The sequence below is a fragment of the Astyanax mexicanus genome, chromosome 25 (genome assembly GCF_023375975.1).
Source record: "Astyanax mexicanus isolate ESR-SI-001 chromosome 25, AstMex3_surface, whole genome shotgun sequence".
In the NCBI taxonomy this organism is placed as follows: domain Eukaryota; kingdom Metazoa; phylum Chordata; class Actinopteri; order Characiformes; family Acestrorhamphidae; genus Astyanax; species Astyanax mexicanus.
In genome coordinates this window covers 19,440,230-19,466,216 of record NC_064432.1, presented here as the reverse complement: position 1 = coordinate 19,466,216, position 25,987 = coordinate 19,440,230, and the positions used below count along the sequence as shown (strand labels likewise).

General features: G+C 37.4%; 1 protein-coding gene across 35 annotated transcripts in view; it reads right to left on the bottom strand.

Annotated features, from left to right (window-relative positions):
- The window catches only part of LOC103034479 (protein tyrosine phosphatase receptor type D), a 535,243-nt gene that overhangs the window by 70,779 nt on the left and 438,477 nt on the right, over positions 1-25,987 (bottom strand). For 12 of the 35 annotated variants that reach the window (XM_022681944.2, XM_022681952.2, XM_022681947.2 and 9 more), the window contains 11 exons: positions 25,713-25,823; positions 23,337-23,348; positions 18,327-18,596; positions 11,747-12,328; positions 10,095-10,240; positions 8,726-8,870; positions 6,638-6,943; positions 5,436-5,629; positions 2,750-2,776; positions 1,392-1,509; positions 2-589 (listed from right to left, as the gene is read on the bottom strand). In XM_022681944.2, coding sequence (XP_022537665.1) covers positions 2-589; positions 1,392-1,509; positions 2,750-2,776; positions 5,436-5,629; positions 6,638-6,943; positions 8,726-8,870; positions 10,095-10,240; positions 11,747-12,328; positions 18,327-18,596; positions 23,337-23,348; positions 25,713-25,823 — 2,499 coding nt within the window. The remainder of the gene's footprint in view (position 1; positions 590-1,391; positions 1,510-2,749; positions 2,777-5,435; positions 5,630-6,637; positions 6,944-8,725; positions 8,871-10,094; positions 10,241-11,746; positions 12,329-18,326; positions 18,597-23,336; positions 23,349-25,712; positions 25,824-25,987) is intronic. The other 23 variants (XM_049472532.1, XM_022681972.2, XM_049472535.1 and 20 more) reach the window with 5 other exon arrangements.

The window sequence follows — 25,987 nt, the reverse complement described above, 5'->3', positions numbered from 1 at the left end:
CCTTGATCCAGAGGTTGTGTTCTGAACTGGATGCTTGGGCTATAAGGCCCGGGACCCTTGCTGGTGAAGGCACACATTTTGATATCGTATGTAGTGTCTGCTTTAAGGCCGTCCAGGATTACTGTGGACTCGGGGGCAGCGATGAAGAGTTCAGAGGGACTCCGAGGGCTGTTGATGTCTTTGTACTGAAGGGCGTACTTGATAATGATGCCGTTGCGTTCCGCAAGCAGCACAGGTTGCCAGCTGACCTGAATGGTAGTGGTGGTGGCGCTTTCGGCCACGATGCTTTGGGGGAAGCCAGAGGGCGTGTCCTCGGAGGTGGATATCTCCTTAACCGTTTCCTCACCAAAGCCCACCTTGTTGCGAGCGGAAAGGCGGAAAGTGTAGGACGCCCCCTTGTGGATTTCTTTGGTAGTGTAGTGATTCTCACGCTCAGGGAATTCTATGACCGTCAGAGGCTCCACGTCTTTGCGTCCGAAGCGTAACCGGTAGCCCTGGAGGGGGCCGTGAGTGTTCGGGGGTGGGTGCCACTGCAGCAAGGCTGTGCCCATGTTGGTGGGACTGACCATCAGGCGAGGTTTCTCTGGGACTGACAAAAACAAAGCAGAAGAAACAGCTGAAATAAGTCTGAGAGAATTTACATTAAAGGGGAACTCCGTTATGAAAGTGACTTTGGGTGTAAAAACAAAATGATAGAACATGACAGAGTTCTAAACTTTGTTGAATAGCCCACCTCCGCTCTCCCACAGCTTACAGAGATCCTGCTACTTTAAGATGCCGACACCCAGAGATTTAGCTTACACTACGAGTTGTAAACTGTGATTTTTAATGAACTTCTTCTTTCAAAGTTCTTTATGCCTCGTTTTAAACGTCAGGGCTCTCCGGATTCTACCAATGATGTGCGGAGCTATTTTGAGCCTGGATAATGGTACAAAAACTGTTTTATCTGCAGGGGCAAAATATGCCTTGTTAAAACTCATTCTAACAACTTCTATGAGTGCTAGGTAAAATCTGACAAACTGCCTGATATAAACCAAGCATTAAATCTTCTTATGCTCATACTATTTGCTATTAAGTGTCTCTTGAAGAGCAGCTGGAATAATTCTGCTTTATCTGATTTATTTTTACAGGTCAGACAAGCAGTGTCATTAGTGGTACAATAGAATAAATACTGTCTGATTTGTATCTTAAGCCTTTCACTAGAAAAGAGAAGTTGTGAAGTATTCTATTCTTCATTTTATACCAATTTCCTGACACATTTCTCTATTATTTCCTTAACCCCTGCAAGCACTTCAAAGTAAAATCCGTAAGTGAGCAGAATTACAATCACTGTCAAATTGAAATTCATTCATTGCATTCTCTCTTAATAGCTAAAAGAGGGAACAGGTTACCTGCGCCCATGGTGGTGACCAGCTTCGGTTTACTGCGAGCTCCGTCACCCTTTGTGGTGTAGGCAGCCACTGTAACTGAGTATGTGGTTTCTGCCTGCAAGTCTGTCAGGACCATTTCCTGAAGGTAAAAAGATGTTCGTTTTAAAACACTTAATTCTGGCACATAATTAAGCAATATAATGCTAATTTAACAACGTTATAGATAGAATAAGGACAATTCCAGAACATAGTAAACTCATAACATCCAAATACTAAATAAAAAATGTTTGCATACAGTCCTGAAAAAAAAAAAAGAGATCACTTAAAAATGATGAGTTTCTCTGATTTTTCCAAATTGAAAACCTCTGGAATATAATCAAGAGGAAGATTAATGATCACAAGCCATCAAACCAAACTGAACTGCTTGAATTTTTGTACCAGGAGTGACAAAGTTACCCAAAAGCAGTGTGTAAGACTGGTGGAGGAGAACATGCCAAAATGCATGAAAACAATTATTAAAAAAACAGGGTTACTCCGCCAAATATTGATTTCTGGACTCTTAAACTTCATAAATACGAACTTGTTTTTTTTGCATCATTTCTGCAAATAAATGCTGAAAATGACAATATTTTTATTTGGAATTTGGGAGAAATGTTGTCTGTAGTTTATAGAATAAAACAACAATGTTCATTTTACTCAAACATATACCTATAAATAGCAAAATCAGAGAAACTAATTCAGAAATTGAAGTGGTCTCTTATTTATTTATTTCCAGAGCTGTACATATTGATGCTGGGATATAAACTTTACATTACAATTAAACATTTCATGATGAATAGGAGGATTGTGTTATCAAAACCATCTAAATACAGTACAACACATAACAAACTTAACCCTAACCCCCTTAAAATACACGATACAACTTTCTTTTTAAAAACCATCAGTATTTTTCTAATACTGATACAATATTCTGATAGTACTCAGAATTCATCATGAAATGTTCATTCAGTATAAAGAGCTGTATAAAGAACATCATTCTACATATTACTAGAGTCTAGTAATCTAGTGATCCATCGCATACATCTGTGGATGTCTGGATGTCTAGTGGTTGCTAAATATTATCTATCTACCCCCTCTAATCCAATCTGTGCAATAAATCACAGCATTAACAACACTGACGCATTATCTGTGCGTTTACATGCACATTTCAGCTAGCTTTTGTCTGAAGGATGTTAATGGATCAGCAGCACACACACACACACACACACACACACACCTGCACAAACACACAAACGCACATACACTGAAGTGCATGCTAGTTGTAAAGAGGTGTGGGAGTAAACAGGATTTACTCTCAGACACATTTCATCTTTACTCACATATTCAGTCGAATCATCATACTCCCACTGTTTTAGATGTGAGGGGTTGGGAAGATAAAGGAGAAAAACAACAGAGACTAAGTTACAAGCTACATTACAAGAGACAAATGCCCACACACACACACACACACACACACACACAGATAGAGTGGTATAACAGGACAAATGTACATGCATGTCATGTTAATAACATTTCCAGTGTGTACAATATTAAAAAATGAACATAAAAGACAATTCATAAGTTGTGATGAATACACTCCATTATGTTAGCATTAAATTAGCTGGTGAAAACTAAGGATGCACAGAATATTTGAGAAGGCTAAGAACCGATAGTCAATAAATGTCAGGTTTAAAGTCATTTTTATGCTCTGCTCACATAAATGAAATGAAATAAATGGTAAATAAAGTAGTATCACTCCTTAAGCTGAACAGGAGTTTACTGCCTCTTCACAAACTGTCTGTTTTACAACTGAAAGATATGAGCTGTACAGAGTTAGGACTTTAACAATAGCTAGACAGTTAGTTAGCAAATTAGCCTTAGCGTCTGTTCATTTACCAAAACTCTGACTGCCTCTCTCTGTGTAAATCATTGACTAAATTATGACTAAAACAGCACTAAAGAGGTACAATTATAAGTAGAATAACACTTGACGAAAATGTATAACAACAGCCCTGAGGAAAATTATGACTAAAATAGCACTGTTGAGGTAAGTTCATAATTAAATTAGCACTATGAAGGTAAATTCTTAAAAGACTAGTACATACTTTAATGATTAAACAGCACTGTTGAGGTAAATGTATGACTAAAATGTCATAATCGAGGCAATGCATGACTAAAATATCACTGTTGATGTCATTTTTAGTGAAATGGCACTGCTGAGATAAATGTATGAGTAACATAGCACTGTTAAGGTAGTTTATGACTACAATAGCACTCCTGAGGTAGCTAGCTAAATTTGTGACTAAAAAAGCAATACTGAGGTAAATGTTTTGTGCTTTGATAATATGTAAGCTGGGATAAAAAAAAAGTGTTCAGTAAAGGTTTTTAATTTGTAGTGTTGTAATTGCTTTTTCTAGACGCTTCAGAAAGGCTTCATTTTGTTCAGTTTTGTCCAGACACAGTTTGAGTCACAATAAAACCGGTCACTTTTTTGATAAATGCATAGTCCAATTTTATAACTGTGTCACTATTATCCATTTTCTAATTTAAAGCCATATAATCATGTACATATCACGCGGCTGTGCATGTGCGTGTGTGATGGGAAAATTCACTGCCGTAACGTCGCTACTATTATTAACCATATCCATCTAAGATGAGGAGCTCCAATTTCCATTTTCCATTTTCACCCTTTCCCTGTTGCTTCTGCTATTTTTTATCTTCTTCTCCGCTGCGGTCACTGGAGCTGGAAATACATCCAGTGGCACAGCAAACTGACTTGCTTAGCTAACGGCTTTTTTTTATGCTATTTAAGCCAAATAGCTCTAGAAATAGGCTAGATGGAGAGGTGGGGGGGAGGGGAGCCCAATTAATGCTCGACTTTCGCAAGAAACAGGCTTGGTGTAAAGGCTGGTGTAACCTGATACAAGTGATATAGTATGAGCACAATTGCACATATGTTAAAGGCTAATAAAAAAAAAAAAAAAAAAAAAAAAACATATAACAGTTCTTGCACCATTTTAAAATTAAAATTTAATGCTTGTTAAGACAGCAATAATATACGATTTCATATAATTTAAGACACAAAAATGTCCTCATATTTTCTTTGGTAGAAAATAATTATTTTTATTGGAAATCAAAACTTAATGTAGCTAACTCGCAGCTTACGTTACTATGTATTCTAGCTTGCTGCTCACTAACCTTCGTTCTCTCCCCGGTAACATAGCTAATTCACCGCTAACGTTACTATATTAGCTAGCTCTCTGCTAACCTTAGTTTTCTCCCTGGTAACGTAGCTATCTTGCCACAAACGTTACTATGTTAGCTAGCTCTCCGTTAACCTTAGTTCTCTCCACGGTAATGTAGCTATCTCGCCACTAACGTTACTATGTTAGTTAGCTCTCTTACTATGTTGCAAATCCTCTCAATAAACAATGAGTCGTGAGCTTTTAGCGTGCTGTATGTTTGAAAGCTGGTTAGCTATGCTGGCTGTTGGAATGATGGGTTAACATATCTAGTGCAACAACTGCCCTCGTTTGAAAATACCAATATTATGTTTTAATACCGTGGTATACGGTATTACCACCGTACCGGCCAACCCTAGGTCTAGTCTAGTTTACTTAAATTAAAATATTAGAATCATGAGTCATGATCACTTTTCTTTTCCATTGATAAAAGCACAGACTAAAACTTTGAAGCACAGATTAGAACTTTCTTCAGGCCCGAAGGTTGTATGTGTACTGTTTAGTGCCACAATCTTATTAAGTGATATCCAATGAGGATATGTGTCCTCTGGCGTTATTCCCAAGGTGACTGGTGAATTTGTCAGTTCATTGCAGGTTTTGCAACAAAAAATGGACAAAGAAATTAAAAGCTTTCTATGTAAATGCTGGTAAATAAATGCAAAAAAAAAAAAAAAAAAAAAAAAAAGAATATTTATTTTGTCTTTAAAGCATTTTAAAGCATATGCAGTATAACACATGAAAGATTTGGCCTGATAAACAGTGAGGTGTGCAGGTGTGTGCTTACCTGAGCATCATCAATCAGGATGTCCTTGATGACAGGATGGCCCACCGGTTCCCCATTAAACATCCTGACATAATGCACCTGGTAGCCGCGAATTTGCCCGTGTTGTCTGTTGGGCACCGGCGACCGCCACAGCACTTTAACAGATGAGGAGTTGACAGCCTCCACCTCGACTTTGCGAGGTGGGCCACTGGGCACTGAAGGAATCATGGGATAAAAAAACAAAAAACGTCAACATTATAGTGGACCCCGACCCCCTGACCGGGCATCGACAAACTCCCATCAGCAAAACGGTGGAGTGGATAAAAATCTACAAAAGGGCAGCAGCAGTTAATAAGTGCATGACATTGATATATTTCAACAATGGCAAGTAAAAATTAAAAAAGAAAAAAGAAAAAAAAATCAACCCCCAAAAACAGGTCGCATAGGTGACCTAATTTTTTGCAAGACATAAAAAATGGATTTAGTGGATTCAAAATATGGAAAAATGTACAAAAACTAAGCCAAAGAGGGTCCTTCAAAAACTTTGAAGCACCCAGAAAGAGTTTGGCTAGGATGCGCAGAAAAAAATGAATAAAAAATTGAGAAAATGGGCCACTGGTGAAAAAAGACTTCCTTTAATTTTTTTGTGCTCTCCCACTGTCCTTTTTTCTTTTGCAGTCAAGTTGGAAAAAAATACTTTAAAAAAAGAGAAAAAACTGTAGTAGGTTAAAAAAAACTGACGACTTATTTTTATTTTTTTATAAAATTGATTAACAAAAAATGAATAAATGCTAAACAAAAATGTCAAAAGACAGTAGGGACTGTTGGAAGTTCTGGGCCTGGGGTACGTGGAAAGAAAATGCCATGTAGTTGTTGAAATTGGATTGCTGTTGATTTAGAACCTGCAAAAAATATTGGCAAAAATTGGAAAAATTCAAAATAGAAAAAAAAAAAAAAAAAACAGTAGTGTTAGAATGTCAGCACAGTGAGTAGAAGCATCACAAAAAATCCAGGTTAGTGGGATTAAACTACAAATAAGAACTTGAGTTTTTGTTTTTTGAGGTTTTTCAACCTCTCAAACAAAAGGAAAGAGGAGGGGAGTGAGGAGTTTAGAAGTTGCTTTGGATAAAAGTCTGTTAAAAGCAGGATCGTGAAGTCAGAAGAAATTGAGGGATGGGGAAAGATTAGTTTTTTATTATTTTTTTATTTTGGTTGAAACATACCATCCTCCTCTGTTCGGATGAGTTGTGGTAAGCTTTCAGGCCCTGGTCCAACGTCCGTGTGGGCTGTCACAGTCACGCGGTATTCAGTCCATTTTTCCAAGTTTTCCAACAGGTACTGGACATTTTCCGGAGGAATTTCTGAAATTTCCCGCGTTGTCGTGTCCTCTCCTTCTGTGGCAGCGTACTGAATCGTGTATTTGATTATGATCCCGTTTTGGAGCTCCACAGGCGGCGGCTTCCAACTTACCAGAATGTTGGTGGAACTTGGGCTAGAGCATGTGACCTCCTGAGGCGGAGCTGAGGGCTCTGGTTGGTTTAATCGGAGAGTTGCCATTTGATTTGAATTGGTTGTTTCAAATGTTTGGGTTGGGTGGTTGTGGTTTCCAGGAACGGGTTCAGTAGGGGTTTGTGGTAGCAGGATTTTTTGTTTTTGTTTTGTATGTTTTTTTGGTGGTTGAAATGCATGATTAGTGATGGTGGTGGTGACGATGGTGACGGTGGTCATGGACAACACAAACACAAAAGAAAAAAAGGGAAACATAAAAGGACAAAAAATGAGGACGGATCACGTGGACCAAAAAACTTAAGCTTCAAAATAAATGGTAATTAACGTAAAATGATGCATCACAAATAAGGAAATGAAAAGAAATGTCAAAGACTTCTTTAAAATGGGGAGCAACAGAATAAACCCACAAACACAGTATATGCATGGTGAGACTAGAGTGGTTAAAAAAAAAAAAAAAAAGAAACCTTCACAACACAGAACCTACCTTGGCAAAGCTAACTATTTATAGTACTTTTAAGCTTTCAAGTAAAGCAGCATGAACTTCACGCTAAATCCTTCACCTTGATATGAAAACCCACTGAAGATTTCTACTGTATACTGCACAAGAAAATAAACTGGCCAAGCCCTAAACTCTGTTCTCCAAGCAGTTACCATCAATCCAAAAAAGTAAAGGTTGATGTGTCAGCTCAACTAGAATTGAAGAAAATTGCATTGCTCACCAACCTTTCCGATGCCTGTTGGTTTGAGGTAAAAGCCTGATCAATCCAAGACACCTTGACTGACGTTTAAGGCCTAAAGACTGTGACATGCAGGCAAAACTTCCCTTTTTCCAACCCTCTTTAACCCTCTAAAAGAACAAGCCCAGCCCAACCCAAGTGTTCTTCCGAGACTGGCTTTCTGGACTGATACTTACCTGATCTACACCCTCATCACTTCTTCAGAAGACCTCACATTTATTCAAATTCTCAAAAATGAGCATTGTATAATGGAAACTTGCGAAATTAGGTTCCTCTCATTTTCTCTTTTCTATCATTTTACAAGCTTTTATTGAGTCGAGCATTCATTAAATAGACCTGAAGCTCAATTTGGGACGAGTTGATAAATCTGCCAATCACACATTTAATTGTAACTCAATTTGAATAAATGAATGATAAATATGAGGTCTATTGTGAATGGATCATCTGTCTGTCTGTCTTTTGCTTCAAGTGTTCAAAGTTGCATTTCAGCTTCCCACAGTGTTTCGCCAGTATTTCTCTGGGTTCATTGTCTCAATTCACACGCATCTCTGTAGAAAGCGCAAATGCAAGTGAAGGCGAGAGTCGTGGTTGACGAGGAACGTCAAAAGACAAGGCACAGCATACCAGCCCTTACTACAAACGCAGTGATGAATAGAATTAATAATTCAGCGTTGTACACTGTGAATTTTCTCCATGTTCATAATGAACTGCGGCTGTACTAAAAAAAAAGGTGACCTTGTCAATTGACTTCTCTGACCAGCTTCAGTGAACAAAGCCCATGCAACACTTTTTCCCCTTCTCGAAGAGGGCATGTGGTCAGTTCAACCTTCAGAGCTTTGAATTTGAGCCAAATATCCGTTTGAACCGTTCCATTTTCTAAAGCTTGTTCTTTATATCAAGATGTTTTATAGAGATCTTAAGCAAAAAAAAATAATAATTACATTTAAGAACACTTTGAGAAAGTGGAAAGGTTGAAGTATTTTGGGATTTGAGGGGTTTTAGTAGTTTTTTTTTGCCCTTGAGCGGCAGGAAAGGATGTGATAGGGGAGTTGGAAAGGGACCTACGTGTCTGCGGAGTTTCGGCTGAGATCTCGTTGGTGTAAGCGCCGATTCCGTGCCTGCTACGGGCAGCCAGCTGGAAGCTGTAGGTGGTGAAAGGCCTCAGGTCTTTCAGCAGGTAGGTGGTGGTGGACTCGAAGCTAACCCGTTTCTGAAGGAATGAAGGAAGAAGAAGGTTTCACCTTAGGACCAGCACTAGGAGGTGGAGGACAGTAAAAGTTCTGTACTGTGGCATATTTTAAAGTGTTTCCTTTCCATAATTAGTCTATTCTTGTCAAGAACTACACTGAACTCATTTACCTACCATGCTAAACTACCAATAGCAGTGCTGTGCTTTGTACTACTTTTACTTTTTTAGAATTTTGCTGGCAAAATCTTGTTTCACTACAAAATGATAAAATATGTATAAAAGTGTATACAGACAGTAATTAGAATGCTGCTTAATGTATAAAATATATATTTTTCCATTTCGATTAGGAATTTAGTATTTTTAAATATAATATAATAATATTATTATGTCATACAACATCTAGATTTTGTTAAAAACATGTTACATAGCATTACAGAACACTCTAAAAAACAAACCAACAACAAAAAAAAAAACATAAGCTGTTACAACATTATAGATAATGTTTGTTTCAGGTAACATTTAGTAATGCCTTTCTAAAACAATTTTTTTTATAATGCAGTTTGCACCTAGTTATAGGAATCATAACTGTATGGGCAGACTGTTGGGTAAAAATGTATGGACTGTATTATTGATGTACAGAAGAGCATAATGTCTATGTATTAAAGTACTATAACTTTATAAAACTGAGAAAAGAAAACAAAAATTCAGGTTAATTTAGTCCCTATTTGACATGTTATAGAATATTTAAATATCTGTATGAGCAGATATTTAAGTTAACCCCTTAACAGGCCAGGATTTTTGTTGATTTTTGCCTGACATTAGACCATTAAATCTATTTCTATTTAAGCATTACATAAAAAAAACGTTTATGTTTGATAAGAAACATCTATGAAAATCTAAAATTTAATTGTAATAGAAAGTATAGATATATAAATCTGTCAAAATATAATGAATAAAATGTTCATGTCCTCCAAACCTTTCATTTAGTTATGTTTGTCTAGTTTTTAGAGAGTGAACAGGCAACCTCTCCAAGTGTCCTGTAGGAGATTTCAAAGCCCTCAATTTTTTTCTAGAATGTAAATACGTTACTTTACTGCAGAGAATAAGGGTTTTGTATCACCTACACCTGTAGCCACAAATACGGGTGAAGTCTTTTTTTTAATAGGTTAAAGTTAAAACGTTATATACCTGTGCTGCCCACCAATATTAATGCATCCCTTTAAGAAAAATAAAGCTCAACCTCACCTCCTCCTTCTCATCTTTTCTTTTGTAAAGCAGCTCATATCCGGTGATTTGATTGTCCTGTCCACTCTGTGGAGGAGCGACCCATGACAGCAGGATGCTGGTCTCAGATTTGGCTTCAGCTTTGAAGTCCATCGGTTGGGACGGCACTACAAATGCAATGAACAGCAACAGAGAGTTTTAATTCCACTTGCAATGCAGTGCAATGCATTCTGACTGTTGAATGCTACAGTACATTTACAGCATTTAAATCTTCTGTACTTAAACTTGAATTTATCATGATATCACAGTGTAACTAACAGTAAACATAGCATACAGATTGGTTTACACATGCCGATGGACCAACAGAGTACCAATCAGACTAATAGGAGTAAAAATAAGGCAAACACACATATTCTGACTGGATCATGAGCCAAGCATTAAAAGAACTGGAGCAGCTTCCATTGCCAGCTTAGCTCCGGGCTCCAGTCTCGCCTCAGTGATGCACAGCTCTATTTTGACTCATTAAAAGTCCAGGCTTTAGCGACGGAATGGGAATAGCGCTGACCGAAACACAGAGTAAAGAGAAAAACGGGTTCTGAATTATTCTCAAAGAGTAAATAGTGTTCTTGGCTTCCCAGCCAGCAGGGTGTTTTCATTTAGTTCAAATCACTTTATAGCATTATTCGTTGTAAAGTGTTAGTACAGATCTGGGAGCTAAAATAATTTGACGCTGGGGAACTCTGCGAGATTATGGTTGTTTACACTGCTAGTCAAAGATGGAGAGAGTCATTATAAATGAAGGAGAGAGAGAGAGAGAGAGAGAGAGAGAGAGAGAGAGAGAGAGTTAAAATATGTAGAGGCGCTCTCAAAATGCCAATACAGTCTCTGGAACACTGGTCTGATTGCTCTGTTACAATTTCTATATGTTTTGTTAATGTAATGTAATATCTAATAATACAATCAAAATAACACTGAATTGTATATGATTTGTTTTTTGCAGCTTAAGCCCTATCTGGGCGGGATTAGTTTCTTAGGGGGACGTCTGTGAAAAATATTTCACACTTCTACTCAGTGATAAAACTACTGCATCCTGACTGCAACCTAAAAAAACAGGAGGATCAGTGAGTTTTTTGGTTTTCTCAGTCACATGACATCGCGTTCAGTAGCTCCTCCATTTCCACTCGCTTTTGTGTTTATGTGGATATCCGTGGGAACGCGCACCCAAAGTGTAATTACGGTGTGTAGCAGGGGACAAATAGCTATTTTATTAAACACGAGGTGACGAAACTCAGAGATATACGTCTGGACGGGACTAAAATTACAGCAGAACCACACAGTTTAGTGAAAAACAGCAGATAATTCAGCCTGTAATTGTCTGAGAAAAAACACATACATGGTCATTCTGGATAGGAATAAAATCACAGAGGATCCCCCATAAAAGAAAAAAAAAATACCCCAGGACCCCCTGAGAAACGAATCCCATCCAGATAGGGCTTTAGTTTTCCTACATTAATATTTCCTGGGATGTTGGCTAATGTGTTCATAGGATTACGATATAAATACATTAAATACAGGCTACATTAGCTTAGACTAGTTTAGATTTTCTATACAGTAATTGTCGTTAATGTCATGTACTGTTACTATATGAAACCATATTGACGCAGGGTACGTACCTCCAGTCTTGGCTATGATCTGCAGGTCTGAAGATAGAGGTCCATCTCCTACAGAGGTATAAGCCAACACTTTTATATAATAGGTCTTATTGGGCGTCAGTCCCTGGATAGTGAGGAAGTTGGCATTGCGAACGATCTGTTTTTCCCACTGGTTGACGTGCTGGCTCGGATCCATGGTGTAATAGACCCTGTAGCCCATGATCTGTCCATTAGCTTCTTCTGGCTCTTCCCAGTGGATAATAGCTGTGGTAGCACTTAGCATTCGACCCCTGACCTGTCGAGGGGCGGTGCTAGGCGCCTGCTCGGCCGTTTTGTCCTCGATGGCCTCGCTCGCAGGACCACGGCCGATATTGTTCACTGCAACAACTCTGAACTCGTAATCAGAGTATGGACTTAAGCCTCCAACACTGTAGCGCGTGGTAGCTACACCGTCAATTTCCTTATAAGAGTCTTCAGAGTATTTTGACTTGTGCTGGATGATGTAATACGAAACCGGCTCAGGGTTCCCAGAGTCCCATGTGAGGGTGATGCTCGTCGCTGTGCGTTCCGTCACCACTAGAACACCTGGTGGCTTGGGCAAAGCTAGAACAAAAGAGAAATAACATGTTTTATGGAGACTGGTTTATTATTCTTATTAATTATTAATCATAAGAAACAATATTTAGTAGCTACTATAAATAGTTTTTAAATACTGAGGCAGTAGTGTCATAAGAAGGATGCAAGGACTTTTCTTGTCATTGGCATCACATGTGGTATATGAGGTGGAACGAAATTGTAATCTCATGGTCCAGTTACACCCAAGAGCTATTGTTATGTAGATAAAATAAAATATAAAATTAATGAAATAGATAAGATAAATACATGTAATATAAAAGTAGAGTAGGGAGTAGGGAAATAGAACAACAGCAGCAACATGAAACAAGTGCAAATAAAGTGCATAAGTCTCAATCTCAAACAATACATTACTTTTAGTTTTTTTTCTCCCTCATTTTGCACTTTTCTGGTTGTGTTTAACGAGGGAAGTGCTACATTGTATGATATTATTTAATACTTTTATGGGCGAGTTAAAAAAAACAAAAAGTACACAGGAAGTGATAAAACTGTAAAAACTGCAGGTTGCAACATGGTTGTTGGAGGAGTCTGTTCTAAACCGCTAACCAGGTGAGCCAGATTGGTTTGGGCAAGTATGCTTGTAGATATAATTGTATATAATGTGCTATAGAATGTAAATATGGAGTTTATATGGGTAAATGTGATGGGCTTGTCTAATAATTACATAAATATATGTCAAAAGACACTACGCAGGAGAGGTTATCCATAGTAGCCACCGTGCATTTGGGACACACAATTAAACACACACAAAAAAAAAATTCAGTAAAAGACCCACCCCTCCCTCTAGTTTTCACAGGGGAGCTACAGTAACAGATCTGTATAAGAGCTATAAACAAGAACATAGGATCACAGCAACATAGAAAGTCAGATGTTCAGTGAAGTAGAGCTTAAAACACAAGCACTATAGTTGTTTTTCTCTAAAAGAAACAGGTAACAAGTGCAGTGTTTTCTTCTAAAGGGCAATGAGGGCTAGGGGCTATTTCTGTTTTTATTTTGGTTGGTATTGTACAGGTTGTGGAGGATGGATTGTTTTCTTAGAAAGCCCAGTGAAAAAGGACACTACAGTAATCAATTCTACTGTAACAAATGCATGAAAACTTTCCCTGCATTGCTCTGTGTGGAGGAAAAGGCTACAGCAATATGTCTGGAATGATAAAAAAAAAAAAGCTAATTTAGTGGCTGTGTTTACAAAAGGCACACAACTGAACTGAAAGCACACTAAAGTTTTATGCTTCAAATCGAGTAAACAAAGCAGAAATGCAGAGTTTCCCATAAAGAAGCTTTTGCTGAATGTTTGGAGTAATGATGAATATTATTTTCTGATTTAATTTCTGTAGACAATCCCGGAATTTCCACTTACAAATGTTAGACAACAGTCTTGATGTTTGGAAGGAATGGAAATGTGAATTTACCTGTCAACAACATTCTGTACTGCTCTTAAAAAAGCTAACACATACAGCTCAACCAACATTAAGAGATCACTTCAGATTCTGAATCAGTTTCTCTGATTTTGCTATTTACAGGTTTATGTTTGAGTAAAATGAACATTGTGGTTTGATTCTATAAACTACTGACAACATTTCTCCCAAATTCCAAGTAGTCATTTAGAGCATTTATTTGCAGAAATTGAGAAATGGCTAAAATAACAAAAAAGATGCAGAGATTTCAGACCTCAAATAATGCAAAGAAAACAAATTCATATTCATAAAGTTTTAAGAGGTCAGAAATCAATATTTGGTGGAATAACCCTGGTTTTAATCACAGTTTTTATGCATCTTGGCATGTTCTCCTCCACCAGTCTTATACACTGCTTTTGGGTAACTTTATGCCTTTACTCCTGGTTCAAAGTGCAAAAGTTTTCAATTTGGTAAAATCAAAGAAACTCATTATTTTTAAGTGCTCTCTTATTTTTTTCCAGGGCTGTATTCACTAATGCTAAACGCAAGATAATGGAAAAGACCCAATAACTGAAACTTGTGAAACATGAATTGTGAAAATGTAATTTTACCCCATTATTGTTTATATTACAAAGTGATGCAACACTTTCAAGCATTTCAAATTTTAGTCCTAAGTGTGTTACATTAATTTCAGTGGTTTGATCAGATGAAAACGGATAAACTAATAATTTAAATGTAATTAAAATTATGATTATGTAAAAATAAACAAACAAACAAATAAATAATAAATAAATAAATAAATAAATGTATCTTGCTGGATGACCACCCAAGATAAAACTATACAAAATTCCTTCACTGTCACTTTAGATCAAGACTGCCCAAAATGTGCAATAAAAAAGATCCTAAAATAGAACTCTGTGGAACTCTACAAAAAATAAAATGCCTTAAAAGGTATTTTGAATTTATATGACCTAAACCAGACACAACCTAAAAGACAACCTAGTTATCATTATGGTGGATCATAGACTTTTTATCAACTATATTTAAAGATGATACCCAGCAGGGTCTACATAGAGAGATTTCTGTAGTCAGAAGATTTAATTTAATGAACGCAATAAGATTTTATATGTGGGTCATAATTTTTAAGTATGTCTGGACTATTTACAATGGTCTATGAAATATTTATGAGTGTTAATAACTGCTATAAATTAAACTACATTGCTAACTACTATGAAGCTAATATATTTGTTATGTGGTCACCAGAGTGAGTACTTGAAGTTAATTAAGTTAGGCTGCTGTTAATTAAGGGGTTTTAGGGGGCTCCTTTTTTGAAGAACAAAAAAAAACACTAAGCCAAGTCTACTTTAATTAGCTGCTTATGATTAATTCATTGATTATTAAATTAATTATAAAAACGTCATTGAGAAAGTAAGTAATTAAGTGTTCATTTACAACAGGTCTTTGTTAAGCGTAGCTGCTTTGAAGCTAGCTCTCCTGCGAGCACTCGAGAAACATGAAGAAGCGAATCATCAGTTCTACACTTAAATTATGAAAGCTGATTTGCTTAAATTAATAGCCATTAATAATTGCGTTTATTGAGGAAATTGGGGAAAAAAGGAAAGGCCTTGGGCAGATGGTGTAACGGAGTTGTATCTGTGGGCTAAAGAGAGGCTGTGGAGTGACACAGTTATTAGCATTCATGAAGCATGTATTTGTTCCCCTGAGGGACGCTAGCTGAAGGTTATCGTGTCAGCTTGCTTCGCTACAGCCGAACAGAGGCAGCGCACTGGAACACTGTTAGCGACTAATGTAATACAGCGAAAGGCCTAAAAGCCCTGGCAGAGTCATGCCGATAAAGAGGGGGGGTGGCGACAAGGTCTTTTCTTAAGAAGCAAATTGGATCCCTGCTTGTTAAGAATCAAAAATGATTTGTAGTTTTCATCTATTAATCTTCATATGATATCAAACCACAAGTAGTGAAAACACACAGCAACAAAAAACGCTTGACACATTTGTGTTAGTCTATTGAGAAGGTGGCAGAGATGTAATTTTAATGAGGTTAAAATAATGCATCTGTATCTACTGCAGTATTATAATTCTCCTTCTACCACATTTACTTCACTACATATTTTATAAGTTTAATACTTTTAGTCTGATTGTAATAATATCGTATCATGAGATTCCCTGTGATTCCCTATATAACAGTATATATATATATATATAACAGTGTATACAAGTATATACAGAGGAGGTTTGGCTGGTTGTGCACTATTCTATTGTGTATCATTGCTTCTACAACCATCATCTACTGGAAAAGAACCATACCTATAATTTTATCACAAACTTGTGACTTGTCCCGTTGGCCCACCAAAGTAGAGGATAGATCGGGCCCAAAACATCCGACCCGACCCAACCCGAGCCTGTGCAAGTTCTGCACGAGCTGACCCATCCCGACCCATAAACTGTCATTATGAGCCCAAGCCCGCTCCGCCCCAAAAACAGGCTGTTTAAATGAGCAAAATATGATCAGAATTACGTAAATTAACATCTGACTCTGACTGTACAACTGAGGGAGTGGAAACAGCACTTATACATAAAATAAACACGAAAATTAGGGTATTCTATCAGCGATTTCAGTTCGTTTTAATTATTTTTAAACACACAATACAGTTCCAGTTAGTTACGTTTTTTCTATTAATTTTCGTTTTTATTAGATTCAGTTAACAAAAATGTTTTTTCACTTTCAGTTTTTGTTATTTTGTTCATTTTTGTTAACAATTACAATTGTTTACTTAGCAACATTTTGATAATCACAGCAGAGCTTTATATAAAATAAAAATATAATTAAAAAACAGATGCCTTCATCTCTGACTATTTTCTGGAGCACGACCCGACCCGGTCCGAGGAATGTGCCGTTAAATCTTGACCCGAACCGGCCTCGGGTCAGGTCGGGTTCGAGCAGAGAATCTAAGCTCTACACCAAAGTCATTTCTGGATTAGAGGGCCCCTTTCATCTACAGGTAAAATGTGCTAAAACCTGTAAAATGTAGCATCTTTCCTGCCGGAACCCACCCTCTCTATCCACGCCATGCATGCCTACATTTTCCCACTCTAATAAAAGCTCATCCCTGTGCAGCCCAAGTCTTGACCATCCTGCACTAATGACTTCTTCTTTTCTTCTTATTGTTTTATTTATACCACCCAGTTAAGTACACTAAAAATGATAAATTCTCTTTGACTGAATGTATTTTTCTCTGTACTGCACCTGCACACTCAGTAGACTGCCAGCTTCCACAAAACTCCTCGCCAATAATCAAACGGGCCAAGCCAGCCTAGCACTGCTTCCAGCAAGCAAAAGTACCTGCCACTCTAACCCACCACAACCTGTCGGCTGTTTTCCTGTTATGACCGCGCTGCTGCAAAACTGATTCCACTCTGACATTTACTGTGCAGATCATGCAGGATAAACCTGCCCCTTCTGGAGATTTTTATTTTATTTTAGGGAAAATAAGTAACCTGATAAAGAACAGAATAGCATCATGTTCACTATATTGTGTTAACTTATTTAATCAGACTGAGTGTTTATTATAGAATTGTATGACAGTTGTTTTGTTTTATCATTAGACATGAATAGGTTAATGCTGGTAATTGTTTGTGAGTAAGCTGATATGAAAGCACTGTGGCTGCTTTAGAAGCCATCTTCCATTAATGTGAACGCTGCAACTGCTAGCCTGGGGGCAGATTGTGACTAATTCCACTTTGCTGTGTCTGGTAGGAAGGATGTGTGTGTGTGTGTGTGTGTGTGTGTGTGTGTGTGTGTGTGTGTGTCTGTCTGTCTGTTTGGAAAAAGTGAGTTTGGAAAAAGTGTTCCAGGGTCCTGTAATATAGTTCTTCCCCCAAAATTAATTTATTTCCAAATGTTTATTTCAGATTTTTATCTTTACATTTACTTTGCTTTTATGTAAAATATAATTTGGACTTTTAAGATTTTTTAAAGATTTAATTAGATTAAAATACTGGGTTCAGCATCAGTAATAAAACACACCTTTTAGACTCATGTTTGATGATTAGTGTGTTTTAATTTGTTCATTAAGATTAAGAAAAAAAGAAACATACCAAAATCAGTCCAGTTAAAAAAAAGCTTGCCATCATACTGGCAGGCATTCCCCAAGAATGTACAGTTACTGATATCCTGAAACAACAGTGAGGATCTATTATGTCTGTAAAGTCTGCAGTCTAGACTAAACAACACAATACAAACCCAGACAGGAATGCAAGGACTCTGGCTTATTGTCCACTTCTGAGACTTTGGACGTGCCGATTGCTTTGTCATTTAGATGCTTGCAAAGCACCATTGTATAATGTGCACTGTTCCTCTAAATCGTTTTCGCTAAATTTTTACAAAGTTTTCATGGAACAGAACTTTAAAAATGCATGCCATGTGATCTGAAACACACAAAAAAACAGAAAAACGAAGGAGAACAACATCTATTACCTTTAACAGCACTTACAAACACTCCACACATCAGCCTCAGACAATTTTCCATTGTTTTAAATCACACTCCACTCACCTTTGACCGTAATCTGCGCCACCGCTTCGATGACACCCAGTGTCGACATGGCAACGCAGGTGTAGTTGGCGGACTGGCGGACGTCAGTAAGCTCCAGCACATTTCGGCCAATTGGCATGTCGTCCTCCGGGGTGAGGTCCTCTGACCCCAGCATCCACTTGACGTAGGGCATGGGCGACCCCACAGCCACGCAGGTGATGTTCACGCTGCCCCCTGGCATTATCTCGCTATCCGTGGGCGGGATGGAGAAGCGTGGAGGGACCCGGCGAACTGAAAGAGTACAAACGGAACAGTAACAACTCGTACAGCCACTGAACCTTGGGCAGTAAGAATAAAAAAAAAAAAAATAAATAAATAAAATAAATATCGGACAACTGTCCTACTCAAGCTCCGCCCACACATGCAGCAAATACAGTTGTCTCTTAGCTAACTGTTACTACAATGTTGGTAGTAATCGAAATATAGTTAGAAATAGCAGCACAATGCTTAATATACCATCAAAACACTGTCAGTATTTAAAGTGTATCAATAATCATTTTTCTCACAGATTTTTGAGGATGTATTGGAATAATCTGAATATGGCATGGGTTCTTTTCATTCTGTCAGAATTTCAAGATAAATAGACCAACAAAAATGTCCCAAAATAAATAGATACAGGATTTTGCCCTTGTATTTTGTTAAGAAGGTCTCTACTGATATAGTGTATTTAAACATATTGCTATTTCTTTCAGTGTAAAAGGAAAAACCTGACTTTTTAAATGACCAAACAATTTTATGTTTGTGTCAGTAAAACATTCTTAATATCAGGTCTGATTCATTTTCAATGAATTGCCTTTTGAATTGAACTCTAGATAGAAGTCCACTGTGCTTTATTTTTGCACTGTATTTAGGTCTCTTTTGGCCTTTGTTTTGTTTTTATATCAAACTTTAGGAGGCTGTAGCGCCCCCTACTGGACAGCCATTCTGTTTTCCGAACCCTTCTGGAGACTGGGAGAAGAATTTCATTACTACCGTGTCTAATTGTCTGTAAAGCATGTCCTACTTTGCAACAGTAGCTTGGCTTTTTGTGGACGGAGCTTGGAGGGATCTCTTCCACTGTAGGCAAAGTTCTTACATCACTGTCTCTCTTATTTATTATACATTTTTGGTTTTGGTTTCAACAATCTGTTCTCTTACAGCTCTAACAGTGATGGTCTGATGGATAGGTCAACAAAGCGTACACGTCGGCACATAAACACACACATAAACACAAGTCTGTCCAGTTGTAACAGAAGGGATCAGGAGGGAGGAGCTACAGACTAACATTGTCACATACAGTATCGTCATGCACAGGGTCTACCATCCGTTCTGGAAGACACAGGGTGTGTGCTGGGGGTGGGGTAGGGGTAAACTGGAGGTGCGGCAGCATGCTCGTGTTGCGGGCTTCGCTTCGACAACCTCAATGCTGCGTTCTTCCAGTTGATGTGAAGGAATGTGCCGCCTCACATTGCCACATCAAACATACACAGGGCGACCACCGGGGGGCACCGGTCAGGCCGGTTTACAGAAAAATAAATAAAGAATACTTCGATTTTGTGACTTGCGCGGCAGCCCCGGTCAAAAAGTGGACACAGGTCAAACGAACAATAAAGAAATGAGACAAGTAGCCGGCCGAAACGGGTGCAAGTAAACAAGTAGACGAGTAAACAAGTCAACATGTAAACATTCCCAATGAAAATGCAAGATGGAAGGCACCCAGCCAGAAAAGGGGAGCGAGGGAAGGAGCGAGGGAGGGAGGGAGGGTGTTATGCTGGATTTTCTTGCATGCAAAATACTGCATAGCTGGCTCAGAGAGGTAACCATGTTTGGGAAATGAAGGGAAGGAAAGTGAGGAAAATAAATAGCAATAAACAGGGTCAGTAGAGGAGCTCACAACTAGCATTACAATACAGGATATCAACAGAACAATCTATTAAAAACTAGAACCAGACGGGGGAAAGAGAGAGAGACAGAGAGATTCAGGAGGAATAAAGAAAGAGAGGAGGGAGGTAGCTGGTATACAAAGCCAAACAGCAATCAGATACAGGCACAACTGTCTCTCAGGACACAAGAGTGGACACAGCGGACAGGAAAGTGCTGAAGGATGCGGCTCAGGCAGGGACAGAAGAAGTGTTAACCATCCAGTCCATTCAGGGATCAAAACCAAAAGGGGTGATTTGTCAGTGTTACTGCTTTCAAGAGCTGTTCCGATGAAACGGTTAATCATCAAATCTAAAAACAAATTAATAAATAAATAAACAATACCTCGTATCTTTGGTTAATAATTCATTTGCACACCTCTAATAATTTGTACTAACATTTATTGTAGAACTCAGTCTTGAAATTAAATTTTTATATTTTAACACGATTATAAAACATGAGCTGTTTAAGTCTTTGCAAATATGTATGTATACAGTTTTTGTGTAAAATATTTAAAACAGTTAATAAGTGAAACTTTCGAAAGTTACACATCTTGCAGCCCAGTGCAGCATTTGTTAGGTTCCCATATATGTGTATTTACTTTAAGGTGGAGTGCCCAAACTCTGCATTACAGCGCAAGGGCTAAAATGACTTGAAAATAAACTATAAGAAAAAAAACAGCAGTCTGACTTGTTTGAGCTGTGCAAACAAAATGTAAGCATACTGCACTTTTCCACTTGCAAGTTTCCCAAGTGAAGTAAGGACACCTTAGAGGAGCCAAATCAAACGCTTCCTCTAATCCATCTGAGTAAGCAACAAATTGGGTTTTACAGAGCATAAATCATTTAAATAAGCTTGACGACTGGGTTGCACTGCCAAGATTCTTCAAAACGAACAAGTTTACATTCCACACTGGTTTGATCTTTTTCCCTCTCTGCAATTCCAAAGCCGTGATGGTGGGAGTAGTCTGGGATTGTCTGTCATCGTGTGGAGGGGAGAGAGAGAGCGAGAGAGATTAGCGGCGGCAGTGATGGCGTTTGCAGGGTTAATCCTCCCTGATCTTAACGAGCAGTGAAACTCTCCCATCGCTGGATCGCTTTTAATTAAAATTACATGGGCTCAACTCCTCGATTCTGCTTTGCAGGATGAACCTTGACTACTACTGCAGCTCTGTATAGTAGCTACTCATTAACACTAAGGGCTTCGGACACTGCGGAGGCCCGACACTGCGGAGGCCTGTGTCAACGTTTTCATGTTTTGGGAATGACTGTGAATGTAAGAAAGAGAGAGAGAGAGAGAGAATGCGAGACAGAGAGTGAGAGACTGAGAGAGAGAAAAAGAGCGAGAGATAAAAACCTCCACAATTGATGAAGCTCATTCGGCTTAAGACGCCGCGCTCCTCTGGAGAGGAAATCTTACATTATTAAATACAACTTTTCGCTCCTATTATATTTAATTAATTTTCGATTGAACGGTGCTCCCACAAGACAATGTTATCCCGTTCATTTGAATATCATTACATTTGTCAAGTCTTGCGAAGGATGCCCGACATACATCATTCTTTCATTAGCGACCCGCGGAGCGCCGCGATACGGAAAATCCTTCACGGAGCGAGAGCAGCGGATATTGAGCTACGGGGCATGTCTGATTCCGCCTTTGGTGAGATTCAACGCCCCGGCTCAGCTTCTCCACCTTGAGCGAGATTTGGCGGCCTTACTGAGATTTGTTGCCCTTCATTTTTATTAAAAACAAAGCAGGTCGTAGCCTTAAACTCAAACTGAAGCTATCAGATCTTCTAAACCCGGTCATGGTGAAGACAGGAACAGTTTCTGCAGGGTTCAAAATTAGAGCAGATGTTTGTTTATTGTCTATTTAAAATGAACCCACTGATGTGGAGTTATAATGCAGTACCGTATAGTCGAGCTGATTAATTAAACATGCTTTATCACTCACCCCTAGATGCACTCAATCAGCCAAAACTTGTTACTGCTGTGTGCTTCTTTAGTTTAGGAGATAGCAGAAGATGTGAGGGTAGCTCAGTGTGCCTGGCTGTAAGAAACGTTTGAGGAGTGCCAGAACTTCTCAATATCGTTTTTTTTAATAGACTACAGCAAAGTTATACGATGTTCTAAACCACATTAATACATAATTTTTCTTTTAAAAGATAGGGAGGCTCTGAGTGGTCCAGTGGGCTAAGTGCTGCCACTATGATCGGGAGATCGCTGATTCGAATCCTGTTCATGTAGCTTGCTATCAGCTGCCAGAGCCCTGAGAGAGAGCAAAATTGGGTTTGCTTTCCACACATCACTCCAAAGGATGATGTCACTTAAGTGTCTTATGGCATTTTAGGGACACTGTTTAATAAAAATAAAAATACAATACAATTTTGAGAACTAATTTTAGAATTAAGTCGTAAGATTTTAAGAACATATTTGTGATATGTTTATAAGTTATAATATTATAAGAGAAAAGTTTATACAAATAATTATTAATGGCTGAAGACTAAAGAATTTATCTTTTTGTTTTTAAATTTCAACTATACCTTTAAACTGTGTACAGTCACTAACAACATATTGTAATTTCTTCAATAAATCTATGATGATTTGATAGTTAAATTGTAAAAATTTAGCTACTAAGCAGGAACACTGACATCGCCACCAAGGGTTGTACAGAAAAACCGGTCAATAGCTGGACTTGCTCATCATGCAGAATCTGATTCACCAAATTTATACGCATTCCTTTTAGACATGCACCACTTTTTGGACGGTCAAGCATCATAGCCGAGGTCATGGGCATTCAGTACAATGGACAACAGCAACAGGGGGATAAGAGAACGGACAGAAAGGGACTCTATCCATAACAGAAAAGAAACTAAAGGAAACCAAACTGAGAAACATCAGAAATAAGAAACAAAAAACCCCAACAATGTGCAGCTACATTCATTTCATTTGTATTCCTGACAGCTCTACTGGCATTTGGGTTTTACAATTCATTCTTTCACGTTTTTTCCCTGTTTATGTTTTTTTTTTTTTTTGGTACAGTGAGATGGTTATAAAGTAAAAACACACCAACCTTCTCGCAGCTCTGGGGAATGTAGGGAATTTTGATGCAGAACACAATGAAATGACAAAAGGAGAAAAAACAGGGGAAACACAGAGAGAGTAAAAAGGCCATGTTCAAGGCGTTCAACTTGCTACGCATTAAAATCTCGTAGGGGAAGAGAGTCCTGATTCATATTTCAGTTTACAGAGAAAAAAAAAAAACATTTAGCTAACAAGACATTTAACTAACAAATATTCTAGCATAAAAAGGTATAAAAAGTATATTATGTAACCCATATGATGCTGTCCCAGTTATTAAAGGCTTAAAGGGCCCAAATCCTTTGTGATTTTTGCTGTTTTTTTATTATTCTTAAGGGAATTTTTCTGTTCTTCACATTGTGTCAGAATTTCAACATGAATTAATCAATAGAGATGCTCCAAAATTACCCAATTTTTTTTTATGTAAAAAGCATAACCTAAACTGCTGTAGGTAAAATGACTTTCTCAAATTCTCAAAAGCAGAAAAAAATGCTTTAACAAGATAAATTCAATTCAATTGTACTGTAACTTTAAGAATTTTTAAAAAGTCGGAAAATTAAAAAGTATTAACCACATAACTGGGACATTATCATAAGTACTTTTTAAATAATTATACATAATTCAAATAATTTCAGAAACTACATTAAATATTTAGACAATGACACAAACTTCAGCAAAATGTTAAATCTGATTGGTTTAAAACTTTTATCATCATTATAATCTACCACATACTGCACATTTAGAATATCTGTTTTTTTCTGCTGTCTTTATATGCAACTTAAAATAAAATTAAAAATAAACTTAAATTTTAAATTAGTATAGTAATTTAAAATAGTTGGGCTATAGCAATCTCTGATACAGTAACAAAAAATAGCTATAATTAATTTAATGGATTGTGTTTTAAACTGCACCATTAACCCTTTGACATGTCCGGTTACAAATATAAGGTTTATCATATTCAAAAACATTAGCCATTAATCTACAATATGTTGAGATGATGTCATAGCATCTAAAGATTTAAAAAGCACTGCAGAATTATTAAAGTCTGAAATATTAATGAAGTTACTTAAATAAGTGACTGTATAATTCCAAAAAGTACAGTACTCAGCTGTAAAATCTTAGAATTAGTCATATTTAAACATATTTTTTCATTAAAATGTATTAATTTACAAATATTCAATATAATTGCCTATGTATACATAGCCTGCATTTGCTATGAAACGTATGTATGCATGTCATATGTACACATTTACAGTAAATTTGCTGTGTAAATTTGAAAATGTTTTGAATTTTAAAGTTAAATATATGTATATATCAAGTGTTCAGAGAAATTCCATCTTAAATTATTCACTGTTAGGTGGAATTTCCTTAATATATCCAGTGTGAACAGATATTTTAAAGATTTTTTTTCAATGTTAACAGAATTTTTTTTTTGTCCAGTAGACAATTTATCAACATAAAACTAAAATTTCCTTGTTATAATTTGGACAGAAATGTCCTCAATTTTTTACTTATAAAACAATATTGATTCCTTACAGTGTTTAGAGACTAATTCCAATGATAATAGTATATACTGGTAACAAGTAAAAAAAATGATGATAAAAACTTGCTTTTGTTTTATATTAATGATATCATCCTTTCAAAGCAACACTCTGAACATCAAAGGGTTAATGTTGCATGTAATAGCAGTTTATATGACATTTTACATATGCTTATATTTAATATGCAATGAGCTACGTATTACATTTTATTTTAGGCTAAAATAAAAAAAAAAACTGAAAAAAAAAAGAAAGAAAATATTTCCCTCCAGTAGTTTGGCAGAAAAAGAGAAGAAGAGAAAAGAGAGGTCAGATGGATTCTGTGTGCTGCAGGGAAAGAAGGGTCCAGACCTATACCCCCTTGCAAGCTTTAGGGGTCAACTTCATTAGTATCACACCAGGCAATCCAATCGTTAAAGTAGGAGAATTAACAGAAAAACAAAAAGCAATCAACCAAAGAACAATAAACAGAAAGCACAGGTTCAAATCAAGGCAGGAGGGTCGAATGCAACAGAGAATATACTTACAAAAGTCTCTCGTGGACACCACCATTCAGTGGACTTAAGGATCCATTTGTTATTCTGATTACTTTCACTTAAATACTTCTTTTTATAAGGTGTTGTATTTCTGTATTTATAGATCATTGCTGTTATATCAAAAGTTCATTTAAAACCATCAGTTTTTTTTGTGGATAAATTAGTTATTAAAATGATTCAATATCACTTATAATTAAATGTAGATGATTTTTTCTTGCTATGACAGGAATGATCCATTATTTCTAGTAATAAATCTTATCTTATGCACAGGGCTGTACCGGTGGGGTTTCCTACCTCGAACATATAGGTTAGCCGGAGCTGAGTAGCGGGTGCCGTCGTTATTGGTTGCGACGCATTCGTACTTCCCCTGGTCCGACTCCTCGCTCTGTTCGATCTGCAGCGCTCCTGTATGGCAGGAAAGAGTACGGGGCGTTTCCCCGCGTTAAGGCCAAAAATCACACACTGCTGAACAAATACACTCAAACATTTCCTTTTCTCAACGTCTGGACAGTTCCCGTTTCTGCCACAGGGGGCGATATTTTGTCTTGCTCACACCATTTAGTTATTTA